The sequence below is a fragment of the Narcine bancroftii genome, chromosome 4 (genome assembly GCF_036971445.1).
Source record: "Narcine bancroftii isolate sNarBan1 chromosome 4, sNarBan1.hap1, whole genome shotgun sequence".
NCBI lineage: Eukaryota > Metazoa > Chordata > Chondrichthyes > Torpediniformes > Narcinidae > Narcine > Narcine bancroftii.
The window spans coordinates 15478000-15491408 of record NC_091472.1 but is presented as its reverse complement, the minus strand read 5'-3'; the positions used below and the strand labels follow the sequence as shown (position 1 = coordinate 15491408).

Here is a 13409-nt window from a genome sequence, read left to right as displayed (position 1 = left end):
TTGGCAGCAGCCAGTATTTATTTTGGTGAGAGTTAGGTTAAACATTATTTTAATGCTAAAAAACCTTCACCGTTGTTTGATGTTGTTTAAACATCGATACAAGTGGTTTGCTGTAGCTACTGGGCTGTTCTTAAAGAATGACCAGTTCTCCGTAAAAAACTTTTATCCGACATAGGCTAGTCCTGACCATTTAGGATGTCAAATCAAGTTGGAAAGTCATTTTCTTCAAATGGCAAAGGGTACAGACTAGTCCTGGCCACATCCTGAGCACTGCAGTATAATGGAAGCTGATTCAGAAACTAACTCAGAATGGCCAGCATTTTCCTACAAAGCATAAAAGCCTGCATAGAAAAAGAACAAGGGTATAAAAGTAACATTCTGTTAAAAATATTTCCTTTCCATTTTGGATAACCATCAGGATGCTGGTTCAAATAATTTATTTCTGCTTGTATTAAGCCGAATCATGGAATGTTTACTTATATTTTTAAATCACTATCTAATCATTTGTAGCTATTGACATTTACATACCCTTTTACTGATTGGTAAACACGCATTCTCTGTATTATTGAAGTAAACAATACTTCTCTCTACCTGCAATGTGATATAGATCAGCAGGCAGCAAAAAGGAGCAGACGTGGGCAGTTCCAGATGATTAAACTCCTGAATAAAATCCTGTAAGCCAAAACATGCAAGAAATGCTTGGTAACGCAATTCTTCAACTGATGACCCTTCCGATAGCCACAATGTTTCTAAATCTGGAATTCCTCCTGTAAACAAAGGATTTCAATTATTATTGGCAATATTAAAAATAAAGTTCTTTGTTCATTTTGAACATTTTCCAGTCAAATGATATGCTTTGATCAAGGAGCTCTCGGCTCTGCAGTCAATGTTAGTATCCTGAACTCAGCCATTGCTTGGCTGAGGCACTGATTCCTCAACCAATGCAAAGTAAAACATTTACTGATCATCTACCTCAGGGCTATTCATGGGATCTTGCTCAATCTAATCCAGCTGCCGTATTTCCTGACAAAAACAACTCCAGCTCAAGGGTACTTGTGCTGATGCAGCAACCTCATCCTTCGGCATGCACGCTAATTTGTGCCCTTTATTTTTGCTAAATTTATCAAAACACAGATAATCAAATAAGCCTGGAAAGTACCTGGTAGTTCCGGTGGTAAAGCTGGCACAAGATCTGGCTGTTGGAGCAGGTTACCCGGATACACAAACCATTCCTTTACTGCACGACACAATCCAGACTGGGCATCTCCTCATGAAGAATATCAAACAGAATTATCAGATGAGAATCGCCTGCAAACATTTAATTCAACTTTCTAGAATTTTACAGTGTCAAGAAATCATCTAAATCTACCAAGACCTATGCTCTTGTTCTCTAAACAATGCATCTGTAGCATCCAGTTCTTGAGTCAATGCATTTGAACACCACCGCACATTAAATAAAGACAATAGTATTTATTCCACTTACCATGTAGTCAGTATGGAAACAGGCCATTCTATCCAACTTGTTAGCGCCAATCAAGTTGCTTGCCTTTGCTAATTCTATTGGCCTGCCTCCGCTAATTCTATTTGCCAGAGTTTGGTGCAAATCCTCTAAACCATTCCTGTCCATGTACCTGTCCAAATTAGTACTTAAATATTGTAACTGTGCTTGCCTCTACCATTTCCTCTGGCATCTCTTTCCACATACCTTCCATGTTTTGTGGAAACAAATTGCTCCTCAGATCCCCTTTAAAACTTTTCCTCTCACTTTAAATCTAGGCAGTCTAGTTTTAGCTTGCCCTACGCTGGGGGAAAAGAAATCTATCTACCCGATCTATGTCTCTCATAATCTTATGAACTATAATGTCAGCCTCCTGCGCTCCCAGTGAGAGCAAATCCTGCCTGTGATATCTCTCCGTATAATATCATAGTGGAACTAATGAAATGTTGTGGAAGTACGAAATGTGGGGAAACTGGCAAAGTAAACTATATTATTCCAATTGCAAAAGGTTAGTTTGCAGGTGCAGCAGGTAATCAGATGCGATGCTGCACTTCATTGCTAGAGGGATTGAATTTAAGAGCAGGGAGGTCCTGCTATTACAGAACATGGCACTGGTGAGGCTGCAGCTGGGGCATTGTGTACAGTTCTGGTCTTTATACTTGAGAAAGGATGCACTGGCTTTGGTGCAGAGGAGATTCACCATGTTGATTCCAGCAATGAAAGGGTTGGATTATGAGGAGTGTCTGAGCATTCATCTTATGAAGGGGGATCTTATAGAGACACATAAAATTATGAAAGGAATAGATAGAAGCAGGAGATTGTTTCCAGTGGCAGGTGAGACTAGAACATAGCCTCCAGATTCTGGGGAGTAGATTTTTAAAAATCTGGTGAAGCTAGTTTTCTCAGAGGGTAGTGAATCTGTAGGCCCTTTCACGCAGTGAAAAAGCCCAAGTCTGAAGGTGGAGATTCTCTGCCCTTGCGTCGGGAGACTTACCTCTATGAATGCACCGTGGCTGGCTCCAAGGCACCGACTGCAATCCCTCTTGGGGAAGGATCATCGGCAGAGCGCAGCGCTTCGCCACCTTGCATGAATGTAATGCTGCTGCAAGCAGCTGGCTAGAGGCGGGCTGATGATGTCATGATGAGGCCATCAGCCAGAGATCCATCTCCCCTCTCTCTCGCACACACTCACCCCTCTCCCTCCATGACCCCCTCAAGGCAGGGGCAGCCAGCGGGAGCCATCAGGGTGGGGGCCATAAGGGCGCAGCCATCAAGGCAGGGGTGGCCAGCGGGAGCTGTCAGGGCAGGACCATCAGGACAGGAGCGGCTGGTGGGGGCCGTCAGGGGAGGGCAGCCGGCGGGAGCTGTCGGGGCAGGGGCCATCAGGGAAGGGGCTGCCAGTGGGGAAGGGGCGGCCAGCAGGAGCCAGCAGGTCAGGGTGGTCAACAGGAGCCATCAGTGGGTGGCTGGTGCAGGCTGTGACAGCCCTGCCTGCTGCTCCGGCACCTCACTAGGCCACTTTGGCCCTTGAGACCACACTTCAGCAGCTCAAAATGCGGGAGAGCAATGGCTGTCTTCGCTACCCATAATCCCCATGCAACTGGAACTGTTCTGGAAAACACAGAGCGGTTCCAGCTGCATGGGGGATTATGGGTAGGAAGAAAGCCATTGCTCTGCCGCGTATTTTTGACAGGTGGCACTGAGGCATCAGTCACCCTGCCTCCATTGGCTCCTGAAGACGCTGCGCAACATGAAAGCAAAGCAAGAGCAGCTTTTTAGGGCTGTTCCATGAAAGGTATGCTTATATTTTTCCCTCCATACTTATAGCCAGCCTCCAGGTGGAGGCTTGGCATGAAAGAGCCTTGTAATTTCCTACAAAGAGGAAGCAGTAGAGATTGTCTTTTTGAATGAATTAAAGACAGAGATATTTTGGAAGAATAGGGGAATTAAAGGTTTGGGTAGCAGGCAGGTAAGTGGTGTTGAGTCCATGGCCAGATTAGCTATGACTTATGTTCTCATATTCCAACGTAATAGTGACTTATCACTCAGCTCTTCCACCACACAGATACATTTTCATGTTTTTCAGCTTTGTATACAGCATTCTGGGCATTTATTTTAGGTGGATCTTCTAAGTGGTCTGTTTAAATGAGGACATCCTTCTAGCATCAAGGACATGTTGTGATTGTAGAAGGAAATGAAACTAATCTTAGCTCCCCTGTTGTTTGAATTATAATACTGACCTAATTTTATGGCTGAATTCCCCTAACAGCAGAAGATGCAAGATACGCCCCATGGTTATTCACCTGAGGGTTCAATTTGATGCTTTTGGATGTAATAATTCAGCATCCTCATTATTGCCTAGTACAGTAAATGTTCCAGTTCCACTGTAGCTGTTACTGGCATATGAAATCTGCAGGAATAAATGCAATGATGCTGACCGTACCTGAAACTACGTTACCTCTCATTCAAATGATCAACAGATTTCCTACTCGGTTCACCTGCCAGAAGAATGCCATAGATAGACTGCCGAGCAGATCGGTAAATAATTGCTTGTCCAGGAAGGTCTGCATCCAACTCATCTTCCAGAGTATTGCTGCACTCAACTTCTCCATTACTCAAGACCCTGTAGACCATGGAGCTCTCAGCTTTGGTGTGCTTCTCTTTTGCATACTTTTAAAATTAAAAAAGGAAATTAGATTGAATGAGTAAACTATTCCTTTGCAAATTACATCTTGTGAACCATAGTACCCTAACCATAAACTACTCTGTGGACCACCAAAAGATTTATTTTCATTCTTGAAACCTCACTTTTTTTTTCTTGCACTAACTGCAACTATGAATATTTATCTATCCTTTCACATTTATTACAGAACATAGAACACAGCACAGTACTAGTACAGGCTCTTCGGCCCTTGATATTGTGCCAACCCATATATTCTTTCATTAAAAAAAGGTACTAAACCCTCCCTACACCATAACCCTCTATTTTTCTTTCATTCATGTGTCGGTCTAAAAGCCTCGTAAATGTTCCCAGTGTTTCAACTTCCAGCATCATCCCTGGCACGACATTCCCACAACTCTATGTAAGGAAAACTTACCCTGTTGTTTTCCCCTAAACCTCCCTCCTTTGTACATATGTCCTCTGGTGTTTGCTGATCCTGCCCTGGGAAACAGGTGCTGCCTGTCCACCCTATCTATGCCTCTCATAATCTTGCAGACCTCTATCAAGTCTCCTCACCCTTCTACACTCCAAAGTGAAAAGTCCCAGCTCTGCTAACCTTGCCTCATAACACTTATTTCCTTTACTGTCTTGGTAATTCAGTGTATACTAATGAACTGAAGTTGGTGTATCTTATTTGGTAAGAAGTTCCTATTTGGCTGCAGCAGGTAAATGACATTTTCATACTCATTCGTCATTTCTCCCCCTCCTTTTCTCTACACCTGAAACTTGTTTTATTTCAATCTGAAATGTTGACTGCTTTTATTCTTTTAAAAATATTTTATTGAGTTTAATAGAAAACATATTCACATAATCATCTAATGAATAACATGAACCATAACATTTACATAAAATAGATAAAATACATGGAATTCATTTGATTAATGAGTCCTTCTATGCACAGCATTGTTTGTTGCAATTCAAAGTGGTGCACAGAGTACATAAATCTAAAGTTTAATTGTCTCGATTTTATTCTGATATTGATCCATCATATGGTAAGTGTAAAATCTTTGAGGCTTCATTGATACATACGCTTTGGGCTTGCCTAGTCTAGGAAAATTTTGGGAAAACATTTTTCCAACTCTATCAGTGATTTTTAAGATAAAATTGGAACCATGTCTGTTTATTGCTCTATTTCATTTTTCTCAAGAAAAGGACATATTATGGACTTCAACTCAAAAGCAAATTTTAACTTTTACCTCCTTGATAGCTAGACAGGAAATTTTGATGAAATGGAAAGACAACACTCCTCCTACTCATTCAATGGTTACATGATATCATGTCTTTCCTAAGTTTAGAAAAAAATCAGTTATAACATTAAAAATGTTGACTGCTTTTGTAAAGAGAGTAAAAACACAATGCTGGAGAATCTCAGCTGGTCAAACTAACACAATGCTAGAGAAGTTCTTTACATAGATATCGGCTAATGAGCTGAGGCTTTTGTGTACTTTTTGTTTTGAACACAAGCTCTTTTCTTGGTTGCTTATAAGTTGAATGTTTAATTACAAAGCTGTTAAATGTTCAAAATGCTCTATATCCCAAAGTGCCATGTATCTAAAGAAGGATTTGTGAAATGCAGCAACATTCCAACATAGAGAAAGATGAGGGAAAAATAGGAGATGCGGATTTAAAAATTTTTTTTAAAATCCCTGCAGATGCCCAGGCCCCCTTTTGCCCCAGACACATCAAGGACAGGATCCCCCTTGTCTTTATCTACTACCCCACCAACCTCCACATCCAACATATCAACCTCCTCAATTTCCACTCCCTACAACGTGATCCCACCAGACACATCTTCCCTTCTCTGTCTCCCTCTTGACTGTTATCCTGTGCTCCCCCCCACCTTTTTAGTTGGGTGCCTGCCTTCTTTTCATTCATACCTTGATGAAGAGTTCAGACCTGAAACATTGGTTATATATCTTTACCTCCCATAGATGCTGCAGGACCTGCTGAGTTTCTCCAGCAATTTTGTGTATTGAGATAGCTGTTTTCATGGATCTCAGTCAAGGGAGAAATAAAAATATCCCAATGAAGCTTCAACACAGATAATGCTCTCAACTTCTAGAGTGAGATTTCAACCCATGAACCTATGACTCAACAGATTAGCAGTGCCTCAAATAAACCAAAGTTGGCATCTTAAGATGTAAATGGAGAGCAACAATGAAGCTTTACATTGAGAACCATAGAACACTACATCACAGAAACAGGCCCCTTCGACCCTTCTAGTCTGTGCCAAATCTTTTTTTTGCCTACTCCCATTAACCTGCACCCAGTCCATAGCCCTCCATTCCTCTCCCATCCATGTACGTGTTCAAATTTTTCTTAAATGTTAAAATTAAGCCTGCATTCACCTCCTCAGCTGGCAGCTCGTTCCACACTCCCACCACTCTCTGTGTGAAAAAGTTTCCATTAAACTTTTCCCCTTTCACTCTTAACCCATGTCCTCTGGTTTGTATCAGATTGCTTATGGAAGGGACCAACAAGGACACTTTATCAATTCTGCAGGATTTCACAATTTTTTTTAAAAACGGTAATAAGATTTCAAATCCACCAATGTAATTTACTTCCAACCTGAGCAAGTGAAAATACAAATCAATTGACAAAATCAAGTTGGCTAACTCCCTCTGAGGGAAATGTGTTACTGTGGTCCATTTGTATAAATCATTCATTTTAAATCATCACACTCTGTTTGATTCCACTGAAAATATCCTACCTCAGGCAGCTCTATGGAAGTATTATGCCCAATGCACAGAGGTAATTAATAGTGAACATGATTAAAGACTCCTTCGAATTCTCTTCTGTCAAGTGAGTTAGAATTATTCCTGGTGGGTGCAATTCTGCTAATTTGGCATGCTCACTCAGAGGTGTGAGAAAAGGATCATGCCATGCAGTTACGTGCTGAGACACATTGCTGAGGGAACTTGCTTCAAAAATTTACAGGGTTTGCTGGTTAATTGGTTTATTTGGGAGGCTCGGGCTTGTGGGCCAGAAGGGCCTACCACTGTGCTGGATGCCTAAACTAACGCAAGAAAATGGGATTTGAATTGATGTGCAAAAAAAGTCCACGGGGCCATGGTAGGTGAAAGGGCCTATTTCTGTGACGCAATTATATCTTACATTCATCATCCCTGGAACTATTCTTATAAATGTCCTTTATATGTGGGATATCCTCACATCCTTCCTCAAATGCAGCAAGCAAAACTGGTTGAAATATTCCTGTTGCGGCCTAACCAGTGCTTTGTAATGGTTGTAGCAGTGGTGCAGTGAACAACAGAACTGTTTAATCATGGAATCTTCGCAGGAGTTTAAATAATTACAATTGGCATGCTACCTATATCACCTGACCTCTGAAGTCACACCTCCCAGAGTTCTTAGTGCCCCCGGCCACTGGGAACTCCTGATCCTTCGCGGGCCTGTAACTACGGATGCCGGTTTGATAATGGAGTGACGCAGTTTACCACATAACCCCCGCTCCCCCCGGAACTGGAGGTCGGAGGAGACACCACAGTCTCACCTACATGGCTAGAATGGGCTGGCGGATGCCCCTTGCATGGGGTGGGGGGGGGGGGGGAATTGCCACCTGTACTGGCTGATCTAGGTCCACGTGCCTGCTTAAGGCAATCTACCAAAACCGTTTATTACCTGCCGCCATTGTTTATAACAAACGTAAAGCCATCATTCCGTACCACCTTGAAAGGACCTATTGCCATTGCAAAAGCATCCTGGGCGCATCCCTGCACAGGAACACATAAAGGCAGTCCTCGAGTCCACGTCGGGTAGCCAGGATAGTCGCCAGTGTACCCACTTTCTCCCTTAAGCGTGTGAGTACTTAAGTGGGAGATTCCTGTTGCTCGCATGCTGCCGGAAAAAAATCCCCTGTGACCATTGGGGGGGGGGGTCTGTAAACCAATTCTGCGGAGGACGTAGCTAGATCTTCCTTCAGTGTGGTACAGATACCTACAAATACCCAAGGCAGTTCATCTATCCAATCCAGTCCCATAAGTTGTACCTTGAAAGCAGTTTTCATAAAACATTCCACTAAGCCATTGGACGGAGGATGGTAGGCCATCGACCAATGCAATTGTGTGCCCAGCAACTGTGCGATTGTGGACCATAACCCGGACGTAAACTGAGCTCCTCTGTCAGAGATGCATGGGTAGTCCAAAACGTACTATCCAATTGGCGGTGAGGGCTGTCGCACAAGCTGAGGTGGAGTCGTCAGAGAGCGGGACAACTTCTGGCCATCTCGTGAACCTGTCTACTATTGTAAAGAGGTGAGGAGTGCCCTTGGACAATGATATCCATGTGGATGTATCAAATCTGTGCTGCATGGGTGCTAAAACCTGTAGTGGGGCTTTGGTGTGGCGCTGAACTTTCAACGTCTGGTACTGGAGACTTGTCCTTGTCCAAGCGCTGACTTGCTTGTGCAGGCTATGCCACATGAATTTGCCCACCATGAGTCTTGTCATCGTCCTAATTGAAGGGTGAGCCAAACTGTGTATGGCATCAAACACCTGACCGTGCCACGCAGCAGGTACAATGGGCCTTGGTTGGCTGGTGGATATGTTACAAAGTAAGGAGGAATCTTGTGAACCAAAATGCATGTCCTCCAATTTCAATCTCGATATGGCAGTGCAATATGCGGCCATCTATTTATCTTCCTGCTGAACTGCTGTCAAAGCCATGTTGTCTGAACAGGGAGCAGGCGAATGGAGGGAAGCGATGGTGCTGCAGGATAGCGTTTCGGCGACTAGATAGTTCTTCCAGCAATGTGTTTTATCGTAGTCACATACTCTGAAATGTAGGAGAGTATTCGTGCTGACCACAGATCTGTCATCTTGGCAAAAGCGAAAGTCAATGGCTTGTAATCTGTGTAGACCGTGAACCCTCTGCCCTTTAGGACATAGTGAAAATGCCGTATGGCCAAGTTGAAGGCAAGGAGTTCCCTGTCACAAGCACTGTACTTTTGCTCCGGTGGCCTCAAATGACGACTAAGGAAAGCTAGGGGTTTCCAGATGTCGTTGATGAGCTCCTCCAGGACCCTGCCTACCACAGTGGCTGACACATCCACTATCACAGCCATTGGCACGTCAACCCTTGGGTGCACAAGCATAGTTAGAACTTCTTTAGCAGTCTCGAATGCAGCCACGGCCTTATCATTCCATTTCAGTTCCTTTGGATATCCAGTCAAGAGTTTGAAAAGTGGCTACATAACTTTGGCTGCAGCTGACATGAAACGATGGTAAAAGTTAATCATGCCTACAAACTCCTGCAGACCTTTAATGGTAGAGGGCCTTGGAAATTTGCAAATGGGCTCGACCTTGGAAAGTAGTGGAACTGCTCCGTACTGACTGATGCGGTGGCCGAGGAAATCGATTGATGAGACGCCAAACTGGCATTTGGCCAGGTTGATCACTAACCCGTAGTCATCTAGCCACTGAGATAGTTGACAGAGATGGGCCTAGTGCTGCTGCCGCGTATTGATGTTCTCTAAATAAATGAATATGAAATCCAGGCCCTGGGTAACTGTGTCCATTAGGCATTGAAATGCCTGGGCCGCATTTTTTAAACCAAAAGGCATACGGAGGAATTCAAAAAGCCCAAATTGGCAGTCTTAGGAATGTCGTCCGAGTGGACTGGGATCTGACGGTACCTTGCGCACCAGGTCAATATTGGAGAAAATCTTAGCACCATGAAGAATCCCAGAGAAATCCTGTACATGGGGAACCAGGTAGCAATCTGCCTCAGTGATGTTGTTCAGATGCCGAAAGTCCCCACAAGGTCTCCACTCTCCAGATGCCTTAGGTATTCTATGCAGCGGGGCTGTCGGTGTGGCAAACAATTCCCCATTTCCTCCATATCGGAATTTATCTTTAGCCAATCACAATTTATCCAGAGGTACCTCGAGCATGCAGCGGATGTGCATGAGGTGGTGTACTCCATGTTTCGGCTGGGCCACCGAGAACTGCAGGGTAATAATGCTTGGGAATTCCACTCGGATGCTGGCGTATTCATAGTCCAAGAGCATCACCAAATCAAGGCGAGGTACAGGTACCGCCAAGGGGTGCAAGTCAAGGGACTCAAAAATCTTCGAATTAACTAGGTGGTAACCTTTGAGATCGCAAAAAATCAGCTCCCTGGAGTGGCTGTGATACATCTAGGACTAGCTGATGCGCAATGAGCCAAAATTCAGTGGAACTGTCCATGACCCATGCGTCTGGATGCTGCTGCTGTTGGCGACCCTGAGAGAAGGACCCTTCTTTCCTGAACGTGTGTCTAGGTCAGTGCAAGGAAACAAGCTAACCTCCGCTCCAGTGTCGACTAAGAACTGATGGCCTGAGTGTCAATCCCAGAGGAAAAGGAGGTTGTTCTTGTGGTCAGCCATTGCAGCCACTACTCCCGGCGTACAAGCAGAGACTGAAGACCAGAGCACCAGAGGCGAAGACGGCCAATGTATGGATGATGGAGGCGGAAGAGCGTCTGCAGGACTACTTTGAATCAGTGGACTGGAACATATTAAAGAACTCATCCATAGACTTGAATGAATATGCAACAGGTGTCATTGATTTCATCAAGACCTCTGTGGATAAGTGTGTGCCCACGCGCAAATACCAGGTGTTCCCCCAACCAACCAGAAGCTCTGGATGAATCAGAGAATTCACCACCCACTGAGAGCGACTACAAGGGCATTTAAGGCTGGGAGCTTTACAAGAGGTCCAGGTACGACCTGCAAAAGGCCATCTCTGAAGAAAGCTAGAGACAGTGACAGAAACACGCCAGCTATGGCAGGGTGCAGGCCATTACAGACTACAAAGAAAGGGTGAAAACTATAGATCGCTGCAATGCTTTATTATCCAAAGATACCTTCTATGCCCACTTTGAAAAGAAGAACCAAACAGTGCCTACTCATCATACACCCCTGACTGTGTGGCCGGGCACAATTCCAATGCCATCTACAAGTTTGCCAGTGACACCACAATTGTCGGTAGAATCACAAATGACAATGAGGAAGCGTACAGGAGGGAGATAGATCAGCTCGTTGAATAGTGTAATGACAACAACATTGCGCTTAACATCAGCGAAACCAAGGAGATGATTAAGGACTTCAGGAGGAAGTCAGTGGAACACAACCCAGTCCTCATCGAGGGCTCAGTAGTGGAGAGTTAAGAACTTCAAATTACTGAATGTCAACATCTCCAAGGACCTGTCCTGGAGCCTCCACATTGAAGGCTCACCAGCATCTAACTCTCAGGACAAGAATAAACTCCAAAGTGTGATTAACTTGGCCTGCGACATCACAGGTACCAGACTTCACTCCATCAAGGACATCTACATGAAGCAGTGTCTTAAAAAAGCAGCCTCTATCCTCAAAGACCCCCACCACCCTGGCCATGCCCTCTTCACTCTCTACCATTGGGGAAAAGGTACAGGAGCCTAAAGACGAGCACTCAGCGGCACAAGGACAGTTTCTTCCCCACTGCCATCAGATTCCTGAATGATCAATGAACCATAGACAATGCCTTACTTTACTATTATTTTTATAGTAATGTCGTAAGATTGTTATAATATGAATGTTTGGCACAATGAATCTGCTGCAAAACACCAAATTTCATGACTTGTTCATGACAATAAAATCCTGATTCTGATTCTATTCTGGATGGAGCAGTTCCAGGATGCAGTTCACTGCCACCCTCTTCGGAGCAAGTGCAGAAGGCAAGAAATAATGCAGGATTGCCTTCATTTCTTGAAAAAGAATTATATAAACTTTCCACTGGGGAAATGTACTGTTGGAAGTTCTGTCTGGGAGATGTAATGTTGCAATATACTTGTAGAGCTTTCCTCTTTGGAACGACAGCAGATGAGAAGTGACTTAATTGAGGTATCTAAGGTTATGAGGCCCATAGATAGCCAGCAGCTTTTTCCCTGGGCAACAATAGCAAATACCAGAGGACTTCTGTTCAAGGGGAGTGGAAGAAAGTTATGGGAAGATGCCGGAGGTAATTATTTTTGCAACTCATCAGCAAAGGATGCTCAGCGACAAGGGTCATTAAAGTCTTCATCTGCAAGAAGCAAACGGATGTCTTCTGGCATTTGCTCGAGAAAAAGTTGCTCAAAAAGCAGACAGGGCTTGTGTCCGTCCATGAGCGCTAGCATCTCATTCATTAGTTTGAAGGAGTGTGGTCACCCAGGCCATCTCATATGGAGAAGTCGTGCTGCCCTGTTGCATCAGGAAAGGCCGAAATACATATGAGCAGGACTTTGATGGTTTCATACCTGTTGTTGGCTGGAGGCTAGCGTAAGAAATCAACAATATGCCCTGCGGTGTCTTGGTCCAACAATGCAACAACAAAGTAGTATTTAGTTGCGTCAGCGGTAATCTGGCGTAGATGGAACTGGGCCTCATCATCCTTGAACCAGACCTGTGGCTGCGAGGTCCAAAATACTGGAAGTTTGAGCGCAATGGTGTTCTGCGCATCCATAGTATGGTCCAAAATGTCGTTTGGACCGTCAGGGTCACCAATATAGCAAGTGGTGCAGTGAATAAAGCACAACAGAAGTTGTCTGTGAGCTGAACCAACAGAACTGTTTAATGGAATCTTTGCAGGAGTTTAAATTAAATAATTACAGTTGGTGCGCTCTCCCAATCACCCGACCTCTGAAGTCACGCACCTCCCAAAGTTCTTTGTGCTCCCAGCCACTGGGAACTCCAGATCCTGCGAAGGCCCACAACTACAGATGCTGGTTTGATAATGGAGTGGCATGGTTCATCACAAGGTTCAGTATTTCATACCTCTGTTTATACTTTACCAACCACTCTCTCAATATGCCCTTCGACTTTCAAGAACTTATGCACACATTTTCCCAGATACTCATGTTGCTGCATACACTTTGAAATTGTACCATTCCATGTTGTCTCTCATTCTTTTCAATAAAAATATCTTGAATCATATATTATATTTCATCTATACATTCAGCCAACTAACTGTGCCTTCTTACAATCTATTTCTATCTTATTCATTATTTTCCACATTTCTGAAAATTTGGAAACATTATCCTGGACAACCCTAGTTGAGATCAACCAAGGAACATCACTCTCAATCATACTCAAAACCAAGTTAACTAATTATCTCCAACTTTTGCATCTAAGTCAATCTTCTATTTATATTTGCTGGTGACTCTAAATCAAAGTCT

At 43.9% G+C, this 13409-nt stretch overlaps 1 protein-coding gene across 13 annotated transcripts in view; it reads right to left on the bottom strand.

Moving 5' to 3' along the window:
• Nucleotides 1-13409, bottom strand: part of fam120b (family with sequence similarity 120 member B) — a 160139-nt gene that overhangs the window by 133666 nt on the left and 13064 nt on the right. For 12 of the 13 annotated variants that reach the window (XR_011355551.1, XR_011355550.1, XR_011355552.1 and 9 more), the window contains exons 3-5: nt 3997-4168; nt 1160-1267; nt 592-767 (exon numbers count right to left, since the gene is read on the bottom strand). Coding sequence is in view for 9 of the 13 variants with exons in the window: in XM_069930812.1 (XP_069786913.1) it covers nt 592-767; nt 1160-1267; nt 3997-4168 (456 nt within the window). In the remaining 4 variants the exon portion in view is untranslated. The remainder of the gene's footprint in view (nt 1-591; nt 768-1159; nt 1268-3996; nt 4169-13409) is intronic. The other variant, XM_069930810.1, reaches the window with a different exon arrangement.